The following is a 26,400-nucleotide window of genomic DNA, read 5'->3' on the forward strand; positions in this document are numbered from 1 at the left end:
GGCTTGAGGGACTGGAGCTGTAGGTGGTTACCTATAATTTGTTTTGGAATTTTTTGATTATCAGCTGTCAAGAAAGTTCTGGAAGTACAGGAGGTGATGGTGATGAATTAATAGGCTGTGCCTAGAACATCTTGAACTCCCTGAAATAGTTACAATTTACGGTTAAAAAGTTATAGTTTAATAGCTAAAAAGATGAATTAAGCTATATTTGTGAACAAAATAGCAACTTACGTTCCAGTCATGCAGAGTATTAAGTGCCTCTTTAAGTGACTCTCATAAACACTTCTGCTGATTTCAGTGGGTTCATTCGCATGAATTAAATTAAGCAGATGCTAAAAAGTTTCCAGAAACTTGAGTCTGTCTGAGAAGTAATTTTCCTGGTATTTGCAGTGTGCTCTCACCTTCTAATAAACTTGGGAAAACACCAAAACTTGCAGTCATACCTGCAAGTATACATTTGAAAGTATGAGTGTTTCTCTATTAAATTTCTGAATAGATGCCAAAATTAAATAGATCTACAAAATCAAAAATTTCAGGGGTCAAATAAAGAATAACCCACAAAGATCTTCATGTAGATAGAAAAAGATAACATGGAAAGTGATTGACCTCTCTCTATATATTTTTCCTTTCTCACCAACCTAGGTGAGATGGTCATGAAAAGAGAGGATTAAAATGGGCTTATTTAAAGGCAAAAATTTATTAGGAACTGATTAAAGCATATTGTAATCTCTTAAAGGGAAGGTTTACTTGTTTTGGTCCACCATTGCTGCAATGTATTTTCAGAAGAGAACGAGAAAAAAGGAGATAATTCTAACTTTAATTATTCATGGATTATATCTGTGGAATATTCCTTTTGTTTTTGCTGTCCATCATTCACTGAAAACCCATTGCACTCATGAAGGTGGGCCTATGTCCAGAAAGGATTTTGGGGACGGAAACTGCTACAGCACCTCTGCAGAACAGCTCTGAGCTGTAGCTACTTTAACAGTAAGAATCTATCAAGACAGATTAGGGAAGCAGGAGAATGGCATGGGAGATCTCTGGCAATTCACAGTTCTCTCTGTTTCTAGAGTAATTTCTGAATTTCCACAGAAAACTTGCTTTGAACGCACATTGCATATAACTTCCTAAGGAATCCTAAGGAATTTATCCTCTGTACTTCAGCCCACACGGAGAAATACTGGCCAACTCTGGCTTTATGGAGGGTTAAAGCGGTAAAGTAAAGAGGGAGATAATAGAGCACTGTTTTTGTGATATAAGCTGAAGGTTTTAAATTTCCTTTTCCTCTTTTTCTGTTTTAAATCTTTACTGTGTCACATAGTTGGTGTATGCCTGTCATGCAGTATGACTTGAAAGAAAGAGGTGAAAATATTGTCTCCTGAATTCTTTGCAGGGAACCTGGCAGGAAACTGGAAATGTGATGCTTGTTTATTCTAATGTTCTCCAATGGTCTGCAACAGTGCTGTAAAGGGGGCAGAAGGAGCTAGTTTCTGAGCAAGCAGTAGAGATGTAATCAGAAACCTGTAAGGTACAGTAAGGACTGCACCTAAGAGATGGGTGCAATGCTTAAATACCGGGCCAGAAAGCTGCACTGGGCATTCATGTCTTTATCTTGGGCCAAAATATGTGTTTACTTTTATTTGTATTTACTTAACACTCCTTCCCTCCTCTACCCTCCCCCCCCCCCCAAACCAACCAACCAAAAACAAACAAACAGAAACAAACAAAAAGAAAACAAACAAGCAATGAAAACAAAATTCCCATCTTAGAGCTTCATTAAAGTTTTCCTCCTTTAGGGATTTGAGGTAGAATAGCCCTGGCGTTGTTACTGGTAACAAACGCTTTCTGAGGAATCTGGGAAGAAGGAATGCTGAGGGATTTCTGTTTCAGGCAATGAAAGAAGGGATACATTTCTTAGGTATTCTTGGCCAGAAGCACCATCAGCTGTGGTGACGCTAGATTCCTAGCACACAAGGGCAAATTATTGTCGCCACCTCCATTGACATGCTCTGGCAATTAACTCAAAGAAATGTGGGTGAATTTAAGATGAAATAGTTCAAAACAGTTTTATGAGTCTCCCCGTAAAACAGGAGGTGGGATGGACTAGGAGATCTCTAGGTAACTTTATAGATCTATCTTTAAATACAGAATCTGTTGAATTTAATTCTCCTCTATTGCCGTTCTTTTTAGCTGTCCTCGCTGATGATAGCAGGAGCTGGTTCTCAATCCCACCCTTGATCATTGCTCAGTTACTGTTGTGCTTTGAGCCTCTCTCCATTTACAGGCAATCCAAACACTTTCACTAGGGCAGCAGCGTATATGAGCTACTGGCTACCATCCAAGCTGTAAAAATGCTCTCAGTTGCAGAGTTGCACTGAAATGAAATTGGTGAAACAAGACTCTGCTCTTACAAATGATGCAGAGAATCTAGAGATCCCAAAGACCTTCACTTTTTTTTTTTTTTTTTTTTTTTTTTTTTTTTTTTTTTGTGAAATTATTCCTTCTGCTCTTTGAATCTGTTTACTAATTGAGGGAAAATACCATCCTGTTTAACAGTATCACTGTTTAGCCTGAAAAGATGCACACAGTCCAAATGACAGTTCTTTAAAAATCTGTAAAGCAGACGATCTGTATTTTCTTCAGATGCTGGGATAAAATCCACTGGCATAACTGAAAAAGTGATCAACCTCTGCCTCATATGCCACAGGTTGCAACAGTTTAAGAATTCAAAGATGGCTGGTTATCACTTTGTTTTTCCTTCATTAATATTTAGGACGGATGCTGAGCAACAGAAATGGCTCATTTGGATTGTACTGTGTTGATCTTTTGGTAGAGGTTAAGTTCAAAGCACGTGGATCTATAGGGATCTTCAGTGTGTGGTAGTTATCAGGTTGCCCTGTGGTAGAGGGGCTCCAATGTACATTGTTGAAAATCATCTAAATAACAAAAGTTATGCTTACAGGATGCACAAGAATGAAAAAACATTGGCCTACTAAATCCAGGATTCAGTCTCTTGTTCTGCATGAATTTAAGGAAAAAAGAGTACTCTCATGTATCTTTTGATATATATTTTTTTTCAATACCAAATATAAATACCAAATATACATTCTTGTATCTCTTAAGGGAATCTCCTAGGTCAACTCTTGTGGCCTAAGGAGAATTTCAGTTGTTCAAAAAAGCAAGGTCTGAAACTTCTTCCTTAATAATTAGAACCAATTGATGCTCCCAGTAGTGAAGTTTCTTTCTTTTCCTCCTTAATTGCAAGCACCAGCAGAAAGCTGTAGTTAGAACGCTGACAATAGAATAAATAGCTGACCTGATGGAGCGTGCTTGGGCTGTAGCCAGGAATCTCATCAGTAGATACTCTGTCCTTTGGGAAATGTTTCTTTCTTCTGTGTTTGTAAGTCTTATAGTAATCTATTTAAAAGTAAGAGATTTTTTTTTTCTTGTTTGCTTGCTTTCTTTTAAACCAAGACTCTATTTTTATAATGCCTTCTCATCAAATTCCAATAAAGTGATCTGGTAGATTTTGATTCTTTTGAGAATAGGAGAGATTAATATAATTTGTGAACTAAAGGATCGATTCTGAGTTTATTTATATCAATATATATCCAGTGATACTTTCTTTTGTTATTTGTTAGGCTTCAATCACCCTGAGCATGGCTACTATTATAGCTCAGTTTTGCAATATGTTATTTCCATGACACCACGTACATAACACCCATGGTCTGGGATTCTGCTCTCTCATAATCTCCAGCGTACAGAGACCCGAGCACTGATCTGTTACATAAATGTAACATCAGCATATGAATTATCTGGATAATCAAAGTGGACGTCTACAGTTGCTGTTTGCTAGGGATTTCACCTGATGGTCATGAACAGAGGAAGTGCCGGTTCAATAACAGCATGCTCCAGGCTGCTGGGGACTGATGTTGACCCTGCATTAAAGAAAACTAACAGCTGTGCAAGGAACCAGAGGTTCTCCCAACTCTACCTCAGTGGGGTTGCTATGGTAACTTGGGGATAAGAAGCACTAATATGGACTGCCAGTGAGTGAGGGAGATCTGTTTTAGGTGATCTACATATAAAATATAGCTTTCAGATTGATTAGTCATGGACTAATGCTTTATGTTTCTTGACCAGTGAATTTGTCAGATGTTGAATGAATGGGATGTGATTCCTACTGGCTTTTTGGGTAAGCCGAAGATGTTTCATGGGTGAAATTTGTTAATATGTATTTGGATGACTTCTGGTAATCCAGATGAATAATTTACAGAGTGGAGAGCTGTTCTTGAAGGAAGAAAAATGAGTGATACTTCTAGGAACAAAAAATCACAGACACGAATTTCTCATTTCTGATCTTGTAGAGAAGACCAAAGCTCATTTTCTGTCTGAATTTATCTGAATAATCAGGGTCAATTGACATTGTTTACCACCCTGTGTTAAAAAAAAATAAAATAATAATAGTCGTGTCATAGATGTCAAAGACAACTGCCTCCTAAATTTAAATTAGCAATCAAATCAGTTCTTCCTGCTGAGAAAGTCATTCAAATTGCTTGGGGGCTGTCATGGAGTAGGGGGATTTATGTGACTACTCCAACTCCACTGTTCATGTGAAACAGGCAATCTTTCACAAAGTCACTGGGTTTGCAGAAAACTTTGAGTGCTGAAATCACTCTCCCCAGGAAAAGGAAGAAAACCCACCCGATCAATCTAAAAATAAAACTGGTAAGAAGTGAAAAATAAAATGAAACAGTTCAGATTTTCAGCAGCCTGACCTTCACATTCACCAGAATAACTGCCCATGATCTACTTCTATTTCTTTTATCAGTGAACTTAAATATGTTTGTTTTTCATTGTCTTTTTAGGTGATCCTGATTCTTACCAAGTATTACCATACCGACATGGGAAAAGTCCTGGAGAGCTCTTTGTGGAGGTAAGTTCTTTGCTTTTCCTGTAACATTTCCCCCTTTTCTATGAGTAGATTTGTCTCTCTTCCCATTAGAAATTGCTGGTGAATTGATCTTGGTGTTAATATAGCGGTATTACCCAGAATCTCAATAGTGCTTACTCCTTTTCTTCCTTAAATGAGCTGCAGTTCAGTAAGAAAGAGCTTGAAATGAATTTTAACAGTAGAAGCAAACAATGACAGAGTATAAGGTACCTTTCTCATGTCACTCTTCAAGATGCCATTTCTCTTCCTTTTCTTAGAAATTTTACCTCTAAGTTACCTGAAGTCTTTGAGTTGCTTCTTGTGTTGATGTCCCTGATGGGAGTTTTTGCTGTTCTTTTGTACTGTATTGTGGTTAGTGAGTAATCCTGATTTGGAAGGAGTCATGATTGTCTGGATGTGAAATATAATACCAGAGCTGGTTTTGTTGTGACTTATGATGACTGGAAAAATGTAGTAGTTCAACTAAGATTTATAAATTGATTGTCACTTACTTAACATCTGTGAATTAAGATATCAATATGCTTATTGCCTGTGCACACACAAATTGCATCACTGGATGTTTATCAGCACAAAAACAGGGCTAGGGTAAGCCTATGCTACACTAGTTCAACATCATAGATCAAGATCAGTACTTTCCTATTCCATTGTCTTTTTTCACAAACATACCTGTTTTCAGCTTGCCAATAGGAGATAAATTGCTACAATACGCTGTATTTTTTGCATGTTGAGATGATTTGTTTTTTCAAGGTAAATGGTTAACAGGCACCTAGTTTGCGGAGATGTGTGCATCTGAACGATTATAGAATAAAAAGTGTGAACCTATTTAAAGTTATTTAAGTGCATCAGTACTGAATGATAACTCCTACACCAGACACCTGAAATCTGGTTGCCTTCTGATACGTTCATTTTATTTTGCTCTGTAGGCTTTGTGTGCTCTGTGTAATTTTCTGTTTATCTCTATAAATCTTCTACCACAGATTTTCAATACCCATTATGTACACTTCAAAATTGAAAATATTTTGCAGTTATCAATAAATATAAAATGGCTCCAGTGTTTGCAATGCTAGTTTTCCTGAGTTATCTGTAGTGCTAGAAGTATTCTTGAAATACTCTGCCTGGATATCTAAATAGTTGTTAGAAATGATAGGAGACTTACTTCAGAAGTCTGTGTGAATTTCTTAGGTTGCCAATAAACATCAGGTCTAGAAACAAATGGGTGATGTAATACCTTGTGGCTTAGGTACTTGTAAACATCATACTTTCCCCAAAGCTATATTTTTCACAGAGCCAGTCCAAGAAAAGGAGTGGGTCACAGAATAGGGAGTGAGAGAAGTCTGTGACCAGGACATGGTGCATAGCAGTCTTGGTACTTTTTTTGAAGGAGGCTGCATTGTTTTAATCTTGTGAGATTTCTCATGGCAGCAGCAGACCTTTGCAATACCTTGTTTTAATACTGCTGGTAGTCAAGTCTAGCCAAGTGCAGGGCTCCATGCAACACAAGGGTGTTTTCAAGTAGAAAATAACACTTGTAAGCACTGAAAAGGTGTCTGCAGGAAAGAGAGTAAGATCGAATGGAGAACGCTTAGTATTGGCTAAGAATTGGCCTTTTAGGGCTACGATGGTTCATTTGTAATTATCCTTTAAACTTACAAGATGGGAATTTAATTGCATATTTTTTTCTGTTTTATTTTTCGTCCAACATCTTGTGCAAAGAAGACAACCAAATGGAAATTTGTATGCTATCATAGCTGCGTAAGCACACGCTGCTTTCCTGTTGCATGACCCTGGCCGATGCAGCATGTACAATGTGTTTCAAGTTTTGCTATTCACGCCTCAGTACAATCTATCATGGAAGTCTTTTAAACTTATCCAGTCAGACTCTTCAAAATAAACTCTCTGCTCTTTCAAAATAAACATAAAACAGGCTTCAGATAATGTTTCTTTCTTTAGAGAACATAAACATTTTAAACAGAGTTGTTCAGCCCTTGCTGACAGCTGGTGTGAAGACGATCTGGTGTGAACTGCATTTGAATAGCATTGATGCTAGATTGTGTTATAGGAAAATCAGGTCCTTTTCCTCACGAGGAATGGATTTGCCACATGCTTTGGTTGTTTATAAAAGTAGGATGGAAAAGCTGAAAGGAAACAAGTGCTTAAGAATAGCATTTGGGCCAGAGGGAGTAGCTGATCCATCCTGGCTGTGGTCTGCTCTGGGTTCACCTCCTGCTTCTGTCTCTGCCCGTTGGGGTGTGAGAGCTGCACACGCAGTTGTAAGGCTGGGACTTAAGAAGTGGCTGTATTTAGAAACGCACAGCCAAGGCTAGCATGCAAAAATATTGAATGTGCCTGGCTCTGTTGAGATGTAGCTCAATATATGTAGTAAACGAAATAAAAATAAATACTGAACAAAGCAGACTGTAAAGTCAGGGAAGTTCTGTATTTTTTTCCTATGTTAAGAGTTTGGGTGTAAATTGGTGAAGCTGCATGTTTCACCATGGTCTTGTACTCATGCTGGCAGTCTGCCCAGCATGCACAAAACATATGTATTTTTTTAAGCTTTTGGGTTTGTTTCTCTTCTGCACTCCTCTCATTTGCATCAGAACAAATATACAGTAAAATGGGTGTGAAAAATGTTATAGATTTTTTTTTGTCAGTGGATAAAATCCATTAATCTTGGTGAAGTTTCTGTGCCCCAGTAGGAATGGATGCTATTCTGTTATTTTCTGATTCAGTCCAGTGTTCTTCTTCTTCCTGTCTTGCCCAGCTACATCATACCAGGCAGTTAATATTCCCTAAGTGAACATAAACCTGGTTTATAACCCAATCAGTCCCCACCAAGTTAATTTTTTAACATTGTTTATCTCCCACTTTTATCTTGCTGATCTCTATAAATATTATCACAACTTGGCATTTATCAGTCCCTTTATTTCCTGAAAATACATCCTTATTTTCTTCCTCTAAAACATATTTCCTCTTCACCTCTCTCTCTCTTTTTTCATCCTTCACTCAAAATAATTGTTTTTCCCTGCAATCACTTTGTGGAACAGGGAGTGAGAAGGGAAGGGTGACTTGGTGGTCCAGTGCTGGTTAGTTGTTCTCAGTCACCATGGCATTGCAGGCAGACTTTCAAGTGTAATGCAAATGATGGAGGCAAAAAAGAAAACAGTTTGAGGTATGTTCTGGTGGAGGTGTGGGGAGCTGCATACAAGGAAAACAGATTTTTGGAAATGGTTCTCGGTGGCAAATTTCTGCACGTTTGCAGACCTTTGTTAATTTACACAGGTGACTTATGCCTGCCCCTATGGGTCAGGATACATGACTGGGATGTCTAAATTTTAATTGCCTTGGAATCTTATCATTGTCTAATAAACAGTGAAAATGGTGCTGGAGAATAAAAGTCTTTTGACTAGTAGCAGTTGCTTCTGCTTACACTAGCCAGGTGAAGGCATAAATATCAGCGGAAGCATGCTGTTAGAGAGCACCCGTGTATGGTTCTCTGTAGTCAGCTAGTTCTGATGCTTTGTTTATTCACTTATTTAATAATTATTAAGGTAGGGTTAAATTGAATAGTTATTTGATTCAAAATAAGGTAAGGAAATAAACTGAGATGGCATTGGTTGCCTCTTGAATATAAAGTAAGCAACTTTCTGAGAAGGAACAGAAGATTGTTTCCAGAATTATTTTAAGAGTTTCTAAACTGTAGTATATCTTGGGAACACAAGTTGGTTGTCATTTCAGGCCTCATTAACTTAATGAAAAAACTGATATTCCAGACTAAAACTTCAAATTCAAGTACTAAAGCTATGTTCACGTATTGTGCATATAGTGTGGATATATGCATATAGTGCTATTTATATCAGAGTCTGCATGTAGCTTTAGACAGCATGCTTAGCATATGAAGGACTTGAATTCAACAGAGCGTTTAGGAAAACAGATACTTGATCATGTGTTTCCTTGTGCTTTATGGACATGTTTGTACCTAAATACATAGGGGCACATGTTTTACAGCCTCAGGTGCCTGCATGCAAAAACTGCATGCGTGCAACTTTAGGTGTATGTACTTGAATCTTAAAATGAAATATTTTAGCTTTAAATTGGTAGCCACTAAGAAACTAATACTAATAATTATCTGCAGATCTTAGTTAATTAATCATGGTGATATCTCTTGGAAATGGACATATATTATTATCTCCATTCTATAAATGGGGCAACTGAGATGTTACCTGAGATGTAACCTGCAGGTTATCCAGTGACTCAGCACCGAGTGGCCATGAGGTTGACTTCCAGCCCTGTGCTCAGACTGTCTCTGACTCCTGTTTCTGATATGTATGCAGCCTTTCCTTCTTAACTTGTTCTACGCAATGAATAATAGATGCTGATGATGATTGCTAATAAAGTTTTGATTGCATATTATCAAGCATAATGATAGGGTAGCGCTAACTCGACTTGCTGTGTAATTGCCATTGTTCCCAATGGCATCCCCGTGTTGTTATTGTTTCACCACAGCAAAACAAGCTGCATTGTTGGGTATTAGCTGCACTGTTACCTCCCAGTACTCCACCCTGAACCCTGACTAGGCCGGTTGACAAGATGTTTGTTGGGATATTTTGCCCAATGTTGTCAATAATGAACTGAATGAAGCAACAGACCTCTCAGCCCACATAGACGTGGCCAAACGTACTGGGACTCCCTGCTCCAAAGGCAGCTTGAAGAGGGAGTGAGGTTGCAGTTCTGGGAGCAAAGCTGTGAGGGTCCAGGTCAGCAGCTGGGCATGAAAGCAAATATCTGAGCCTCACGGACAGCATGACACTTGGCAAAACTCAGGGAGTCAGAAAAATCCTTCTCTTTGATGGCACAAATGTTTTATCTGCACCCGCAGGTAAAAGCCATGTGTTCTGGGAAGACCCAGTCGTGCAATTCCACTGTACATCATTAATGCTCAATGCACAGTGACCACACAGTGCTTTGGGCATTTACACAAAGGTGTATGTCTACACCAAGGTTAAAATCCAGACTACAAAGAGCAGGAGAGTCTTTTAAGGTAGATGCAGTGAACAAAATACCACTCAGAAAAGTACAATTTCTGGACTCTGTGTGGCTCACGGGGTGTGAGAATGAGTATAGGCAGTTGTCTCCAAGCTCTTCGCACTTGTAGGTGAAATTAATTTAAAAAGAAAACCAAAACAGAACGGACAACAATATAGGATCTGATGCCCCAGTCAAATTTGGTTTTGGTGTGAAATGCTGCTTTCTATGTGAGCAACCATATTCTGCAGCAGTGTGCCTTTCCAGATGGTCTTATATTGTGGTTCTGCTTTGAAAAGTGACTTTGTAGAAATGGCCCCAAGGGACTGAGTTATTGAGCCTGTGATTTCCATATCAAATTTGCTCTTTTTCCAAGTAAAAACAAAAAAAGAAATGGCTTTCTAATTATTAGCCCAGCAAACTCAGCTTGGGATCTAATGTCTAGCTGTGCTTACTCTGGCTAATGCATCATCCTGAGTAATGCAGATTCTGCAATCAAACTAGATTGCCCTCAATTATTCTGCAACTCTTTTTGCCCTCCTATTATATCCTTGTTTACACTTGTTCCACCATGAAAAGGTTTTGGGCAATATGGTTGAAAAGGCAGCCCTACAATTAGAATTCTGTTTTCATTATTGAACAACAGATTTCTATACTCTCTTTGATCATATTTCCATATTTGCCTAATACCATTACTAAGACTTCCATTATCTTTGCTGCAATTTCTGTCTTGCTAATACTCTGCAGTGTGTCATTATGAGTTGAATTGTGCAGGCGAGTTTCTATTTTAAATTTATTTTGGGCATTTAATACGGGCTGTAAAACCAGAGTTAGAAACTGAATGTAGTAGATTTCAGTCTATGAGCAATGTTTTAATATGGTCGTCAGGTAAGGAAAATACATAAAAGACAAAGTGAAAGGAATCCATCTCGACAGCCTTTGAACATGCAGGATGTTGAAGAGATGATTACTGATGTTTGTAACAGGCAGTTGTATTGATTTAGATACTTAGAGGATGCCAATGTTGAAATGTGCTTTTGTGATGTGTACTCCAGCGGACACATGGCCCACTGTATTTGTTCCTATGACAGAGACCCAGCATGCTGGCAATAACCTTGATGTCACCTTGATGCTGCACTCATCCTGACATATGTTTTAGCCATAGCTTTTGGCCATTTATTAAAGGAATGAACTTTGGTTGCAGATGTTGCAAAACACTATGTGAGACAATCATGATCCAATATTCTGTAGACACCTCTGAATGCGATGTCTTTAAATAGGCACTGGACGTAAGGAAGTCCTTCTGTGTCCTCTGTTACTGCAATGGCAGCTTTTGTATATTTTGATGTCTAGGATCTTTGAAAGTCTGAACTGTTAAAAATAAATCCCTCAAGTAAATTAAAGCTACCAGAGATCTCTATCCAGAATTCTTTACTAAAGATCTGTTGTTCACAGATGACAGTGCTGTGTCATAACTATTTTTTCAAGCCTTCAACTTGGAGTGATGATGATGATTTCAAATGTTTATATGTTTCTAAACTAGTTTGTGAATACACAAAGAATATATGACATATGGATTAAGATCCACTTGGAAAGCTGTGATTTATGTAGTTAGGAAAAGGCTTTTGCTTGCAGGGTGCTTGTGTCTCTTCAAGCTGGTTGCAGCACGGCTGCTGAGCATGTTCAATTTATCTTGGAGGATGGGGATGTTTCTACTTTACAGGCTGGTTTTGATCTCTCTCTTTTTTTCAGATTGTTCTCTCTTATTTATTTTATTTATTTTTTTAATCTACTCTAACTTCTGGAAAAGGAGTGTGAGATTTATCTCAATGAGTGAGTCAATTTATTCAGAAAGAATAATCATTTACCTAAAATGGTGTATGAATCCTTTACCATTTTTTAGTAACTTGATCCTATGTGATAGAATTTCTGATTGCTATGAGTGGAACTGGAACAGTCTTAAAACCTGGTATTTTATGGGTGCAGGCTGTGTGCGAATTGTCCCGTAAAATACGTGTTTGTGCCTTAAGTGAGTTGCATTTAGCTGGGGTTGATGTTAATGGAATAAGCAAAATAAGCATTTTTTCTACTCCAAATCCATCCAACTCAGTAGTAGTAGTAAGTTCAGAAAGGCCACTTCACTGGCTTCTGCTCAGATCTGTCATAGTATCTATTGCACAAGCCTCCATTAAAAAAATTATGGTCTTTCTTGCTAGCTTCAGCAGGCAGGTCTAAGATAAGGAGAGGAGAAACAATGCCCTTCTGTGCATTAGCCATCTGTGGGGTTTCTAATTTTTTTTTGTATGTGTTGTTGTCACCCTCCCTGCCAGCGTGCTCAGAATAAAGAAGGAAGCTTGCATTGGCGCTGCCCACGGTCTACTTGTATGTGATCAAACTGAGAACTGCAGTCTCAGAGCTTTTATTGTGACATGATTCCTCTGTACTAAATTCATATAAATAGTTGAGCCATCATTTTTTTTAGCTAATCAGAAGTACTTCGCTGCATTGTCATCCATTAACTCCCACTGTCAGCAGGCCAGCGCAGCGGGGAGGTGTGGAGCCCATAACCTAGGGGCAGATGGAATGACACCATATATATATTAAGCAATGTTTCCTTTGCCACTCTGCAAAATGGAATAAATAAGAAACCACAATGAAAGCAGCCGTTTCCATTGCTCATCACATTTTTATGATGATGAATGAGGTATAAAAACCTGAAGAGGATAAGTTTTTAAGAACTGAAAAAGGACAAAGTCACGGCTTAGAGGAGCATATGGGAAAGTAGATATGGCAATGCACTCAAACTAGTCATGCTACTGGTTCCACCTTCAGCCTACTGTGTGACCTTGTTTGAAGAACTTACTGTGCCTGTGTTTTCCTCCTCTTGGTCTTTGCCTGATTTGTTTCTTTGGAGTAGAAATAATTTGGACAACTGCTTGTACAAGCACAGTCAGTGTTGGGGCTGTAATGCTGTGTTAATACAAATAATGTGAAGGAGCTGTAAAACTTAAGGACATTTTGTGTTCCATCTCCCCAGAGTTTTGGGGTTGAGCCTGAGAAAGATGGGGGGCCATCAGAGAGCACTGACGTACAATGAGAGCCACCTGAAAACACTTATCTGTAGTCTCACAACAAGGCAGCAAATGACTGCACAAGCAGCAACAGTTGTTTTTTTCTTTTCTTTTTCTTTTATTTTTTTCTTCTCTCTCGGCCCCTATTTTGAAAATAGGGGTTTTGCAAACCCCCATCGCTTCTCTTGGTGTTGGGTACCTTGTGTTACTGATGTGGGATGTGGCATGTGAGCAGCCTTACTTACTTCTCTAGGATGTGCAGTCTGCTCTAGTGCATCCCCTGCTAACTGATTGCAAATTAATTTGGTTGTTGGGGCTGAATGAATGAACAGCTGCATAGATAATTATGCAGAATGGTATAGAAAAATGTAGTGTTAATGTTTTATACTCTCATTATCCCTGCAGTACGGGATATATTTTTCAATGTGAGAATAACTCAGGTGGTATTTCCCGCATAACGTATTTATTAGGAACTTTGTAATGTTAGGCAGCTTCCTCTGTTATACTTCAGTAGGGATAGGGAAAATTAAAAATTCCATACAAACTAGGTTTTAAAATGTAAGTATAATCCTGTGTGCTGAGGAATTTGAGGGGGTGGGTAGTTTACAAAATGAAATTAATCTTACAGCAAGATTTAAATGTCTTGATTCTTTTTGATTTTCTGAGTTATGGAAGGTGAGAGGAGGGTTGTTCCTTTCTATCCCTGCCACGTCTTACTGTTCAGATGATTGATAATTAATCAAACATTTGACGCTCTGTTCCATTTCTTTTTTCCTTCTCTCTCTTTTTTCCCCCCACGTAGTGTTTGGTTTTCTCCCTTCCATTTTACCTCCTGTTCCCTCTCTTCCCACTTCAGCGTTATTTCCTCCTATTGCATATAGAGGGGGTTAGTAACTTACTAACTGTAACTTCAACATATAGCAATTTTTGAGCTAAACTTTAGGAAATGTATGTTGCTTTCTCACCTAGTTCTTCCTTGCTAGTTATTGTCCTCCCTCTTTCATTGGGCTGGATTTCTGTCTCTTTCAGGCCTGACTTTTCCAGTCCAGACTGGAGAAACTGCTTTTTGGATGGGGTGCTAAGTGCCTACAAGAAGTTTTTGCATTTTTGCCTAACATGTCAGCTCCAGTGCTGCCTTTTGAAGATGTTCCAAAGCTGATGTTCTTCTGATGGCAGTGCTTTTCCCCTTTAGTTGCTTTGGCAGATTGTAGATTTTTCTATGACCTGTGAGCACATTTGATCCAAGTTTTCTATCACAGGATCTGAAATTGTGATTTCAATCTGAGGGGAGAGAAAAACCCCTGTTATCACCTATTTGTTGAAAAGCACCTGTCAGCATGAGTTTATTTATTTATTTATTTTGATTCTGGTATGTACTTCCTTTGCCAAATGGATATCATTTTTCTTCAAGAGGGTGCATGGAGTTCGAATTATGCCCCTTGATAAAAAGACATTTCATTATCAGTGAAATACAGCCACCTCTGGGCAAAAGCCAAGGGAACATGTAAAGCAGACATGCAACAAAGTGTGCTTTCTTAATATCAAAAGGACTAACAGTTCAGTCAGTCTCAAAAGAATCTCCATAGTTCAACCTTTTGATATCCAGTCTTTCAAGCTTTCCTTTCTGGCAGGAAGAGGAAGTTTGCTCGTGCTTTCTGTACGATTCAGATAGTTTTCTGTAACGCTGAGCTGTCCGTAGGATTGTGGCTGTGCTGAATACTTCAACTTAAAATGTTAACACATGGGAGAGAAAATGATTTTAAAAATTTACTCTCTTCCAAGAATTTGAAGACTTATCACTGTTTTATCTTAATTGTTACCATGTGCTGTCCATTCCTTAATTTTGTAATGTCTCTTTGGGATATGGTGTATATGGAAAAATGTGATTGAAAAGTACAGTTTTATTGTTCTGAAGTACAGTCTCAATTTTGAGATTTCTCTCCCTCTGCCCTACCCCTAGGCAGTGTTTGTGCCAAACCGTGGTCTCTCATGTTTCACAAATTTGCTTTTTCTTTAGCCTAATGCTTAAAAATAGAGAAAAAAAAATAGTATTTTACTTTTTATCCTCATTTTTAAACAATCAGAAGCAAAAATATATAGAGAGGTGTTACACACCTGAACTCATCACATATGTAACACTTGAATTCTTGGTGCTATTTTGGTACAATTTGCATCTTGGTTCAGACCACAGCTTGCTGTCTGTTCTGCTCTGTGCTAGTGGGAGGTACACACTGGTAAAAAAATACTCTTCTGCACTATGAGAGTGCAGTGCTTTCTGGCAGGCGTAGGAGCTCAGGGTGAAAAATCTCATGCCTTGGCTTCCCATGTGGCCTCTGGTGAGTCTATGAAGTTGTCTGTGTTCCAGAATGGAAAGCATCCAAGGAGCAAATTTAAATAAAATTAAAGAAGGTAAGAAAGTTAATTATTTAAAGATCAGAAAAGTATGTTGCAAGTGTGGTGTATAAAACACCCTTCCTTTGTTCCTATCACAGTGTTATCTTAATAGGTCAAAATTAGAGGAGACCTTGACTCCTTGCTTTAATATTTTTCTGATACCACATTTCTGTGTACTGATACGTGACATTTAGAGTTGGGTCCCCCAAAAACTGGGTCCCCCAGTGTTAACTGGACTTAGCTTCTCAAAAGGCACATTAACATTTGTGAAGTACTTTAATAAGTAAGTGTAAGTAACCAGTTTTCTCCTCACTCCCATGTTAACTGCAGTCTTGGTCTTGGTACTTCCAAATACTTAAGTTTTTATGAGAATTTGTTGAGATTTCGTCTTGGGAATGGATAAACATTGATGTTGTTATAAAAAACATTTTCTGTTTTTCTTGAGCACATTTTGTAGGGCTGGGAATAGGATGTGAGTTTTCTGATTTGCAGAAATCACTGCTGTGACTGCCTTACTGAGATGTTTCCTCTGTATTGCAATGGTTCTGGTTGCAAGAGGGCTCTGGTGGTCACCTCATACAGCTTGCTGCTCTAAGCAGGGCTCACTGCAGCAGTCAATCAGGACACTCAGTGCCTTGTCCTGTCTGGTTCTGAAAACATCCCAGGACAAAGATCCCACAGCTTTGCTAGGCAAGCTCTGTCTGTGCTTTGTTGCTCTCATGAAGGGTTATGTCAACTGGAACTTCCCATCTTGTGCCTGCCATCTGTCATCTCCTCACTGTGTACCCTGGTCCTCTCTTATTTCTAACCTCCCTTCAGATATGGGAAGATTGGAATCAGATCCCCTGTTAGTGTCTCTTCCCTGACTAAACAAAACCCAGCTCCCTCAGGCTTTCCTTGCATGCTGTGTGCTCCAGCTCCCTTGCCATGTTAGTGACTCTCCACTGGACTTGCTCCAGGCTGCTGAGCTCCCAATTTTATGAAGCAACACGAAACTAAACACAGGTATTTTATTCTATTTGTAGAAGTGGGACAATCTGCCCTCCAGAGGTCCCTCTGTTTCTATCTCCACACAAATAGGCTATGCTTGGGTGAATAGTTTAGAATAGTTATCTGATTATGAAAATAAGTGAGAAAAATCTCTAAATCTCAAAATCATTAAAAATATAAATTCAACTCTTTAGAAACTGTTTGGATACCCAAGTCACTTCATTACCTCTTGAAAAAAAGATAACGTTGGTCTTGTTGCACTGAACCTCCAAGTGTGGAAGATTGGGATGCCAGCATTAACTTTGTGTCCTCACTTTCGTTATGCAGTGTGAATTCTTGATGGGTTTTGGTTTACTTGCTGGTACATTATTTATGACGTCTCTTGGCTGCAGCTGCTGTAATCCACTAACCAACACAAAGCCTATTGTTTCTAGTCATAGAATTGTAGTTCGCTATGGAGCCACTCCCAGGTAATTAGGCAGTATATGCTGTAATCTGTTTTAACACGGTCTCTTCTAAATAAAACATTAATCAGATTGTTTGACAGGTTAAAGTTTTTTTTTTTTTTTTTTTTTCTTGAAGATGTCTGCCACAGGTAAGCATTATTGTGTCTACAAACATTAGAAAGCTTAATTTTGCCATGAAAAGAAGGAGAATTACATGATTTTTTATGGTCCTTCAACTAGAAGAGAGTTTTTCTAAGTTGGAATATTGAAACATCCAAAGCAGAGTTTTTGAAGGCAAGAATTCACATACTAATTCCAGGATGTGGCTAAGGCTGAAGTCTTATTTGGGGAGGGGGCTTCATACATCAGTCTTCACTGCTATTGGATTTACAAAGTTTTGAACAATTTGGGGTCATCTTTAGCTTGGTCTTTACTTTTGTACATATGTAGTCTTGATTGATGACGTTTCAAGGGCCATATGTAGACACCAGAACTTGCTGGAGTAGAAACTGCTGATTGCTTTAATATGTGATTACGAGCTAGGCATAAATTATAAGAGGCACAGCACTCATTGGTAAATTTCTTGTGTCTTGACATCTTCAAATCACAGATGGATTCTTTTGCAGAGTGTGTGGTAGGTACAAGTTAACCTGGAAACAGCACGAAAGAAGTAGGATGATATATAGCATTAGCCCTGAAAATCAGAATATACAGTAGCCACCCCAAAGCTAATGGATTTGCTTCTGTTCTCACTGTAAGTTACAAAAACATTTTAGCCACAAGAATGTTCAGGACTGGGTGTGGGAAACAAAAATGAGTAAAATCACGTTTGTTCCATTCAAGGTTGTTCCCTTAAAGGTGTTATTTTTTCCATAATGTTTTATTAAGGGAAAAATAAAGAATGAAGCACCAAATTTTTTATCCTTTATGACTGTCCAGCTTTAAATCAATATATTCAGATTGGCTAATTGGAAATGGGGTTTGTGGAGAGGCTCCAGTCTACTCTCTCAAAGTGAATTACTATGTGTTGCACACCCCAGAGCAGGTGTTTGGATGACAGTAAGTCAGAGCCTGGACCAGATGGGGATTCTTCCATTTTTCATTTTGCTCTACTGAGTGCTGCATAGTCAATATTTAATTTTCGTTTGCACCTTCTCTGTGAAGTTCACATGAAAAGTACTGTATGTTGTCACTGTCTTGCTCCCAGTGAGGTAGATTTTCCTGTCTGCAAGTCACAAAGATGTTTAACTGGGAGAAAATAGTCCCTCCAGAGGAACTCAACTGGCTGTTGTGACCCTTGGGGAAATGCAAACCTACATGGCCCTCTCCTCGGAAATAACCTATATTTTAGGGCACAAATATATGTGGTACTGGGGAGGGGAAAACAAATTGGCTGTGTTGCTGTAAATAGTGCTAGTTCTTTTGGAGATAGCAGGGCTGCAATGATTTGCAGAGGTTACAAGTCAGGTCCAATAGTTAGCAATAGCCTTCAACTACCGTTCATACCCTTTGTGGATTTTTCAGAAGAAACATTTGTGGAGTACAATGCTATTTGTTATGGAAGTTGGAAGTGGTGGTCATCTATTTGCATTCTTTTTTCACTCTGCTTGGTAGTCTCAAAGGAGGCATTTCTTTCATTACTGGAGTGTCTGTCCAACAGATGAAGTCTTCCAATAGAAAAGGGGTTAAATCTGAGCCCATCAGGAATTTTCTCATCTTGAGAGTTTGCATTTTTTTTTTTTTTTAACACAAAGCATCTTAATCTAGGCAGAAATTGCGTGATCTTAAATGGGATGGGAGGAAGGGGAGGTTAGTTGTGTACAGGTTTGATTATTATGATTAAAAATTGTTGCTTGAAAGCCTTGGGCATTCCGCCATGCATCTTATAATGATTGTGTTTAGACATCATTGTGGAGAGAATTGATGTGTTAGGACTAAGACTCCTCATACATTCATTCTCAGTTTTCTGACCTATTCTTTGCTTTGTCTCAAGCAAAGATCTTTGGACTCATTCCTTACCATTCATTTTGTCACTTAGTGTGAAGGGCAGAAGATTTCAAGGAGGCACACTGGAGGCAAAGTGGCTCTGGAGTATATGCTTGGCTCTTGATTTCCTTCTGCATCTGATAGCAAATGGCAGGAATCCCAGTGCTGAACCAAGTCCTTCTCCCCCAGCCAGGCTTAACTCAGTCCTGGCCACGCAGCAAGACTGCGGGTTGCATAAAGGCAATCACTTTGTCACAGTTTGCTTGCAACACCTGGCTTAGCTCCATCCTGAAAACAAACAAATGGATCAATCTCTCCTTTGTTTAAATATATGAATATTAAAATGTAAGTGTAAGAGATCAGATTGCCTTCAGCCTTGGGGACACTGCTCAGAATTTGATCAGTGGTAGGGTGCACACTTGGCATGGCATCTGGTTGTCTCATGTTTTATTTTAAAATCAGTGCATGACTCACCCAGGCTAAGCAATTGTTGAAATTAGACCATGGTGTAAGGCTCACTGAAGCCATTATCTGTGCACCCTTTGATATAAATGTGCCGTAACCTGGTCAGTGTACTTGTTCATGTACTAAATAAATTAACCCAATATTTCCATAAATGACAAGTAATTACAGATAACCAACTCAATTTCAGAGGTTGGATGTTCAGTACTTTGTAGTTACCACGAATGCCTAAAAGCTCTTCCAGCTGAATACTCAGAATGGGAGTTACCCAAAAGTATGATCTTTGAAATTAAATGGGGAGATGTCCATGAAAAAGCACAGTTGATAAACAGTGAGAATTTACTGTTCACCAAGTTTGTGCTTTACTATCAACTGTTCTGTTTATGCAATTAAATAAGAAGTATCAAGGAAATAAAAGCTGATCTGGTTTGCTTGATTTCCACTATGTTTTTCCACACCTTTGCTAAAATTCTCCCTAAGCTTTTTTCTTTCAAAATTAGACTGGGAGTTTTTGAATTTAAATATTCCCACTGATTCTTTCCTGTATCATGTTCTGAGTTTACTGCCTTTTAAAACTGAAACTTCCTGATATTCACTCTCTATTTGGAAAACCAACCAGCCACCACCACCAATAAAACACTGAACAGCCCTGTGCAATGTCAGTAAGTCAGGGGTAAATATATTAAGAACTGGTTAATTCACAGAACTTAAAAATAAATAAATTAACATTGAGTGAGTAATCCCAACTGTCTGGAGTTAGTAAAGATCAGTATCAGCCTTGCTTCTAGTGAATATGTTAACCACTTGTTTGGCAGTAAATAGAAATTATTACAGTTATAGGTGACAAAAAGTAATTAACAGTTATGAGGACTGGACTGGCAGAAAAGCTTTAAGTTGGCACGTTAAATCTGAGTTCAGCTTAATGGAATGCTATTTATCTGGGAACAAGAAATGTGGGATATGATATACAAAATGTGTTGGCAAATGGTAGGAAATTGTGACTGTAAAAAGGCTCAGGGGATCAGAGTGTGGTTGTGGTTGTGTTATGGGTAAATGGCCCCTTAGGAACTTCTTGTAAATCGCAGTCCTGAGCAGGGCGAAGAGCACTAACTTGCTTTCTGACCGTGCCATTGCAAAAGTGATGGTGAATTACCTGCCTAGGCCTCCTGCCCACACATTCAAAAGCATATAGAAAAACTGAAAACAGTCACAAGGAACATTTGAAATCTGGTGTAAATGGCCTGCTGTGAGAGATGTGCAGAGTTCAGTCTTTTTGCTTAATGGAAACGAGCTCTTTAATTTAATGGTTACACTTATAGTAGGACTTGACTTTTGCTCTGCCTGGTCCTAGGTGACTGCTGTAGCCAGTAGGCTGCTGGGAAATTAGGGCTGTTTCTATACATTTTTGTTATTGTTTCTTGTTTGTTTATTTATTTATTTATTTCTGTCAATCCCCATTTTATCTGTTTTGACCAAAAATACATTTCTGCCTCTTTGGTCCCTAGCCCAACAGGCTTATTTGTGAACTACTTTTTAGTAATTTTCCTTAAAAAGAAAGGTGGGGAGTATTTGTGAAATATGCTCTCCTCCTTGGATGTGGACAACTCAGCCCAGAGATTTGGTCCTTAGCAGGATGCTTGCTTCTCTTCTCGTCTGTGCTTATCTTCTTTTGTCTGCTTAGTTTCATCAACAGTGCATTTTGAAACTGTGAAACCTCATTAGCTGATTCTTTTAAGACTATGTGAAGTAAGAAAGTCTCATCACCTCTGTGCAACAAAGAGACAGCAAAGAATCCAGACTCAAGCAAGGGTGATAGAGATTTGCTTACTGGGAACATGTACAGCACATTTCTCTCTGCCTTAAGGATGCCTAGTAAACTCGGAGACTTTGGGATTTGATTCTGAGAGCAGAGGCAAAGATGATATTCCTATTTTGCTTGCTTCTTATCCACATACTCTGTCCCTTCAATGTTTTCTCAAGAGAGTCTTAATTAAAAGGAAACCAGATATTTTAAATGGAAAGGATATCAGCAAATGCTGTTTGAATGAAAACGATAAAGGAAAGAATCTCCCTCCTGTGCCTCCTGTGTCACTGCTGTTTATAGAAAGAATCGCAATATAGAGATGAAACATGCAATGGCTTAGGTTTGTATCATTTAACAATTTGAAATACTCTAATTTCAGTAACTTACTAGGTACTTTTTAGGAAGTAAGTATTAGGATAAGGGGTTGGTATTTGGAAGGAGAACAAATGACTTATGTGATTCAGAAACACTATACTAAACACTAGTAAATATGCGTTTTTTGTTTAGGTTGAAATAGAGACTTTACAAAATGATGTTGGACAGCTTGTAGGTGTAGCATTTACCTGAGCGGAGATTGTTTGGTAGATTTCGATGGTCAATTTGAGTAGCATCTATGCTGGGGATGCAGTTCATGTTTTACTTCTCTATTATTCATTATTAGTTTTCTATTATTCTATTATTAGTTTTGAATAATTATTCAAGGTTTGTTCAGTTTTAAAATAAATGGGCTGGAAGAAGAAAAATAAATCAAGATTAATTCTCTTTTGGAGGATATGATTTTGAAAACCCTTACTATAAATACCCTTCAAAACACCTTGAATATGCAGAGACAACTTTTGGGGAGATTACTTTTCTTGGAAAATTTTCTTTTCGATTTTTCCCTTTTTATTTATTTATTTTTCCTACCAGATGAGGAGTGAGGAAAGGTGAGAATAAATGCATTGAGTATGGTGAGAGTCAGAGTACAAAGTAATACGAGAGTCCTTCTCAGGTGTGCATTCATTATTTTCAATCCTGTATTCTCTGAGTTGGGATTAGAAGCGGTTGGGTCTTTATGAGCCAGCTCTGAACAGCTTCTTCTCTAGAAAGAAGATAAAAAAGAAAAATAGATTCTTCAAGTAACATAAACTCCATTTAAATCCTGGAGAAGTTTCATGAAAAGGAGAATCACTCCCTGGAAAGCTTTTGCAATGTGAGAATTGAATTTAAGAGGCTAAGTGTTCCGTGATAATAATTGCATAGCTAAGGATGATGCAAATTTAATGGCTTTAATCAGATGAGGTGAAAGAAAGCAAACATTAGGTTTATGCTTTAATTTGTGATTTGCTCTACAGTTGATTCTTCTGTGCAGGAAGAAAGGTGGATTGTGTGGTGTTCTTTTTCTTTTTTCCCCCTTTTTTTTTTCTTTTTTTTTTTTTTTTTTCTTTTTTGAACCTAGAAAGCTTTGAAAATATTAATCAAAGTGAGAAAGTAATCTGCATTAAGATAATCTGATTCCAGCTAAAAATATGCATTTTACTGAATTTAAAGTAAAATAGTTTACTGTAAGTTATCCTATAGAAAACAAAAATGACCATAGAAGGTCCCAATGAAGGACTACCCAGCTCAGTATTCTGTCTCTGCCAGTGGGTGATATGAAATAATTCTGAACACTACGAAAAGTGAATAAGTCTGTAGTAGAGTGAGTTGTCCAACCCTTGTTCAGCTTCACGAGATTCCTATTTGCCTGCTTCTCGATCCTGTTGAGGTCCCTCTGAGTGGCAAAACAACCACCCAATGTATCAGTCAATCCTCTGTTTTGTATCACCTGCAAAATTGCTGAGGTTAGTCTGTGCCGTCATCTGGATCATTAATGAAGATGTTAAACAGTATTGGCCCCAATACCAATCCATGGGGTGCACTGCTAGTTCCTCATCTCCAGAAGGAGTTACTGATGATGGTCACAACCTGCTGACATGCTGAGCCCAGGAGTTCAACCAGTTTTCAGCTCATCTCACTATCCGTTTATCTACCCCCATATTTAATCAGTTTGTCAGTTAGGATGTTACAGTTAGGAAAGAGTGTCAAAGGCCTTGTTAAAGTCCAGACGAACAATGCCTACTGCTCTCCTTTCGTCCTCTAAGGTAGTTATCATAGAATGTTATCAGGTTGGCCAAGCATGGTTTTTCCCTTCATAAATCTATGCTGACTTCTCCCAAACCTTCTTCCTTTATGTTAAAGTAGTTTGAGGATTATTTTCTCCATCATTCCCAGGGATGAAGGTGAGGTGGACATGCCTGTAATTTTTTTTTTATGGACACCGCATTTTTTGGTTCTTGAAGAGATGTCATTTCATATCTTACCATTGTCTGTTCTCTATGTGTTTCTTGTGCTTCATTTCTGTCCTGGTTGAGGTAAGTAGAGCAGTATTGAACAGTGTTAAGGTAAGGGAACAATGAAAGGGCTAATACAGTGTGATCTTGATATTTTCTATTATGTTCTGCATTACCTTCCCCAATAAATCAGAATTGATTTATGTTTTGAATTGCTGTTGAACAGCAAATTGATGTTTTCATGGAACTGTGTATCATACCACTCTGGTGCCTTTACTGCATGATAGTAGTTTGTGCAGAACCCCTCATTTTGTATTTCATAGTAGAATTGTTTCCTGTGAATATCTCTTTACATTTATCTACTATGAATTTCTTTTGCCATTTTAATCACCAGTCTCTCAGTGTCTCAGTGTCACAATGTTCTTCTGCAGATTTGCTCATTCAGCCTTTTTTTTCTTTCTTCCCTGCTTGAGTACTGTAATGTTATCAGCAGACTTTTGTCACTGTCTGCCCCTATTTCTTTAATTATGAATACTTTAAATAGCATTGCCCATATTCCTTCTCTGGACTCCCTTCCTGACTTTTCTTGGTAACCAAAAATGAATCAAACCTTACGTTTCCCATTTTTACAATAGTTACTCTTCCAAATGAAGACCTGTCCTCTTATCCTCTTATTCTCTTGTGATTTAGTTTCTTGAGCACATTTTGTGGGAGATCTTTCTAAAAGATTTTTAGCGTAGGCTATTCAGTTGAATGTTCCTTTTCACATATTCATATATTCTGTCAAAAAACCCTAGGAAGTTAATGAGTCATGCATTCCCTCTCCAAAGTCATGTAGATTGTTGTTCAGTACATTTTCTTTCTATGTGTGTCAAATTACAGAATTGGAATAATTTTTACTAATTTTCCTAGTGCTGTCATCAAACTTTACTGCCCTGCACCTCTCTAAATTGCTCTCAGCGACCTTTAAAAATTGGAATCTGTATTTGCAATATCCATTTCTCTAATACAAACGTTATTTTAAATGAGAAGACAATCTTTGCAATTAATGGCTTAGTAATTTCATCCTTGAGTTCCTTCAGAACATTTGGATGACTACCATCTGGTTTGGGCAGATGAGTAGTGTTGATTTGTGTTAAATGTCTTTCACTGACACTTTAATATGAGACGTATCTTAATGCAGCCACAGCAAAGAAGAGCTCTGACGTGGGAACCTTTCAGAGCAGCTCCAGAATGAATGACACAAAACATTAGCTTGGCTTCTCTGCTGTGGCCTCATCTCTGGATGCTCTTTTCTCACCTTGCTCGTGCATTGGCTCCACAGGTTTCTGTGTCCAGCTCCTCGACTTTTGGTAGATTGACAGAAGATTCATTATTACAATGTCAACTTTTACAAGTCGTTTTTCAAAGGTTTTTGTTTTGGCTTATTTCATTCTAGCTTTATCCTTCTAAGGATTTTTTTTTCCCCTGTTACCTTCAGCTGGACAAAAATTCATCTTGTTAAAGTTTTGTTTTTCTTCAAGTAGCCATTTTTTTTAGTGATGCTCTTTTATTGCCTATGTTTGATCCATTCCATGTAATTATGCATTTGCTCTGAACTTCAGTATCTTGTCTTTAAAAAGACATTTCAGATGTTTTACTTGAACCAGGGCTTCTTTTTGCTTTTCGTTTTTAAACAAGTTTCCTCACTTTTGGGCAAGAATCCTGTTGAATCCACTCCCGCTGTGGATATTTTGGCTTCCTTGCTTATGCACAGCTGTTGCATCTACGTCGGCAATGATCGCTATTATGGAGTGACTCACTGACAGCCCTGCCGAGACACAGTGAAGAGTTGCTTCCCCTCGAAGTTTCCTGGCTAGCTGCTTGTGAAGCAGTGCCTGAAAATTTACTCTTGGCACCATGCCCCAATATAACATTTAACCCATCTGCGTAGGGTCATTGAAATCTCCCGTTGCCGGTATGTTTCCTCATCTTTCAGCCTTGAAGTTCACAAAGGGAATCCTAGTCACTGCTCCCATCCAAGCCAGCCCATCGGTGGCGTGCTAAATACTAAATGCTGCACTTCCAGCCCTGAGTGGGACTGAAGTCCTAATCCACAGGGATTGTGTGCTACTTCATACAGTTAGCATATTTATCTGATTTAACTTTTAGCTCTTCCTGATGGATAGCACCCTTGATAGCTACTCTGTTTTGTTTTTTTTTTTCCTTCCTTCCTTCCTTCCTTCCTTCCTTCCTTCCTTCCTTCCTTCCTTCCTTCCTTCCTTCCTTCCTTCCTTCCTTCCTTCCTTCCTTCCTTCCTTCCTTCCTTCCTTCCTTCCTTCCTTCCTTCCTTCCTTCCTTCCTTCCTTCCTTCCTTCCTTCCTTCCTTCCTTCCTTCCTTCCTTCCTTCCTTCCTTCCTTCCTTCCTTCCTTCCTTCCTTTTTTTTTCCCCCGGTACTTGAACAATCTGCTAAATAAATATAATTTCTAAATAAAAATAATTTCTATATTATTTAATATAATATATATAAAAATATAATTTCTAAATAAATATAATTTCTAATTTCTTAGAAATTTAGCATTTATATAGAAGGGCATTTGTTCACTTTATCTTCTGGTCTTATTTTTATTATTTCCTGCTTGCTTATCTGACTTCTTTTAATCATCTGCCATTTCAGAATTGCCAATGCCTCTTCTGTTCTTTGCCTAAACATGGTGTTTGACTCCTTTCCTAACAAGATGTATTGTCCTGCATGTCCTTCTGCACCTTTCAGCATTCTTTATTATACATTTTCTTAACTTGTTTTCTCATGATGTGACTATCAAAATTATTGACTTCAAACCTACTAGTAAGTAGAATGCTGACAGCAAGAAATCGGCATTATTTTTCCTCTGTGGAAAAGAAAAAAAAGCCAGTGATGCTAAATATTATAACATACTAAAATATCTTACTATATTCTGGGGATTTCTTTTCTTT

The 26,400-nt window shown here is 38.2% G+C and overlaps 1 protein-coding gene across 6 annotated transcripts in view; it reads left to right on the forward strand.

Annotated features, from left to right (window-relative positions):
• Nucleotides 1-26,400, forward strand: part of SORCS2 (sortilin related VPS10 domain containing receptor 2) — a 543,664-nt gene that overhangs the window by 170,363 nt on the left and 346,901 nt on the right. For all 6 annotated transcript variants that reach the window (XM_032186612.1, XM_032186614.1, XM_032186611.1 and 3 more), the window contains exon 2: nt 4,869-4,936. In XM_032186612.1, the coding sequence (XP_032042503.1) occupies nt 4,869-4,936 (68 nt within the window). The remainder of the gene's footprint in view (nt 1-4,868; nt 4,937-26,400) is intronic.

The sequence above is a fragment of the Aythya fuligula genome, chromosome 4 (genome assembly GCF_009819795.1).
Source record: "Aythya fuligula isolate bAytFul2 chromosome 4, bAytFul2.pri, whole genome shotgun sequence".
Lineage (NCBI taxonomy): Eukaryota > Metazoa > Chordata > Aves > Anseriformes > Anatidae > Aythya > Aythya fuligula.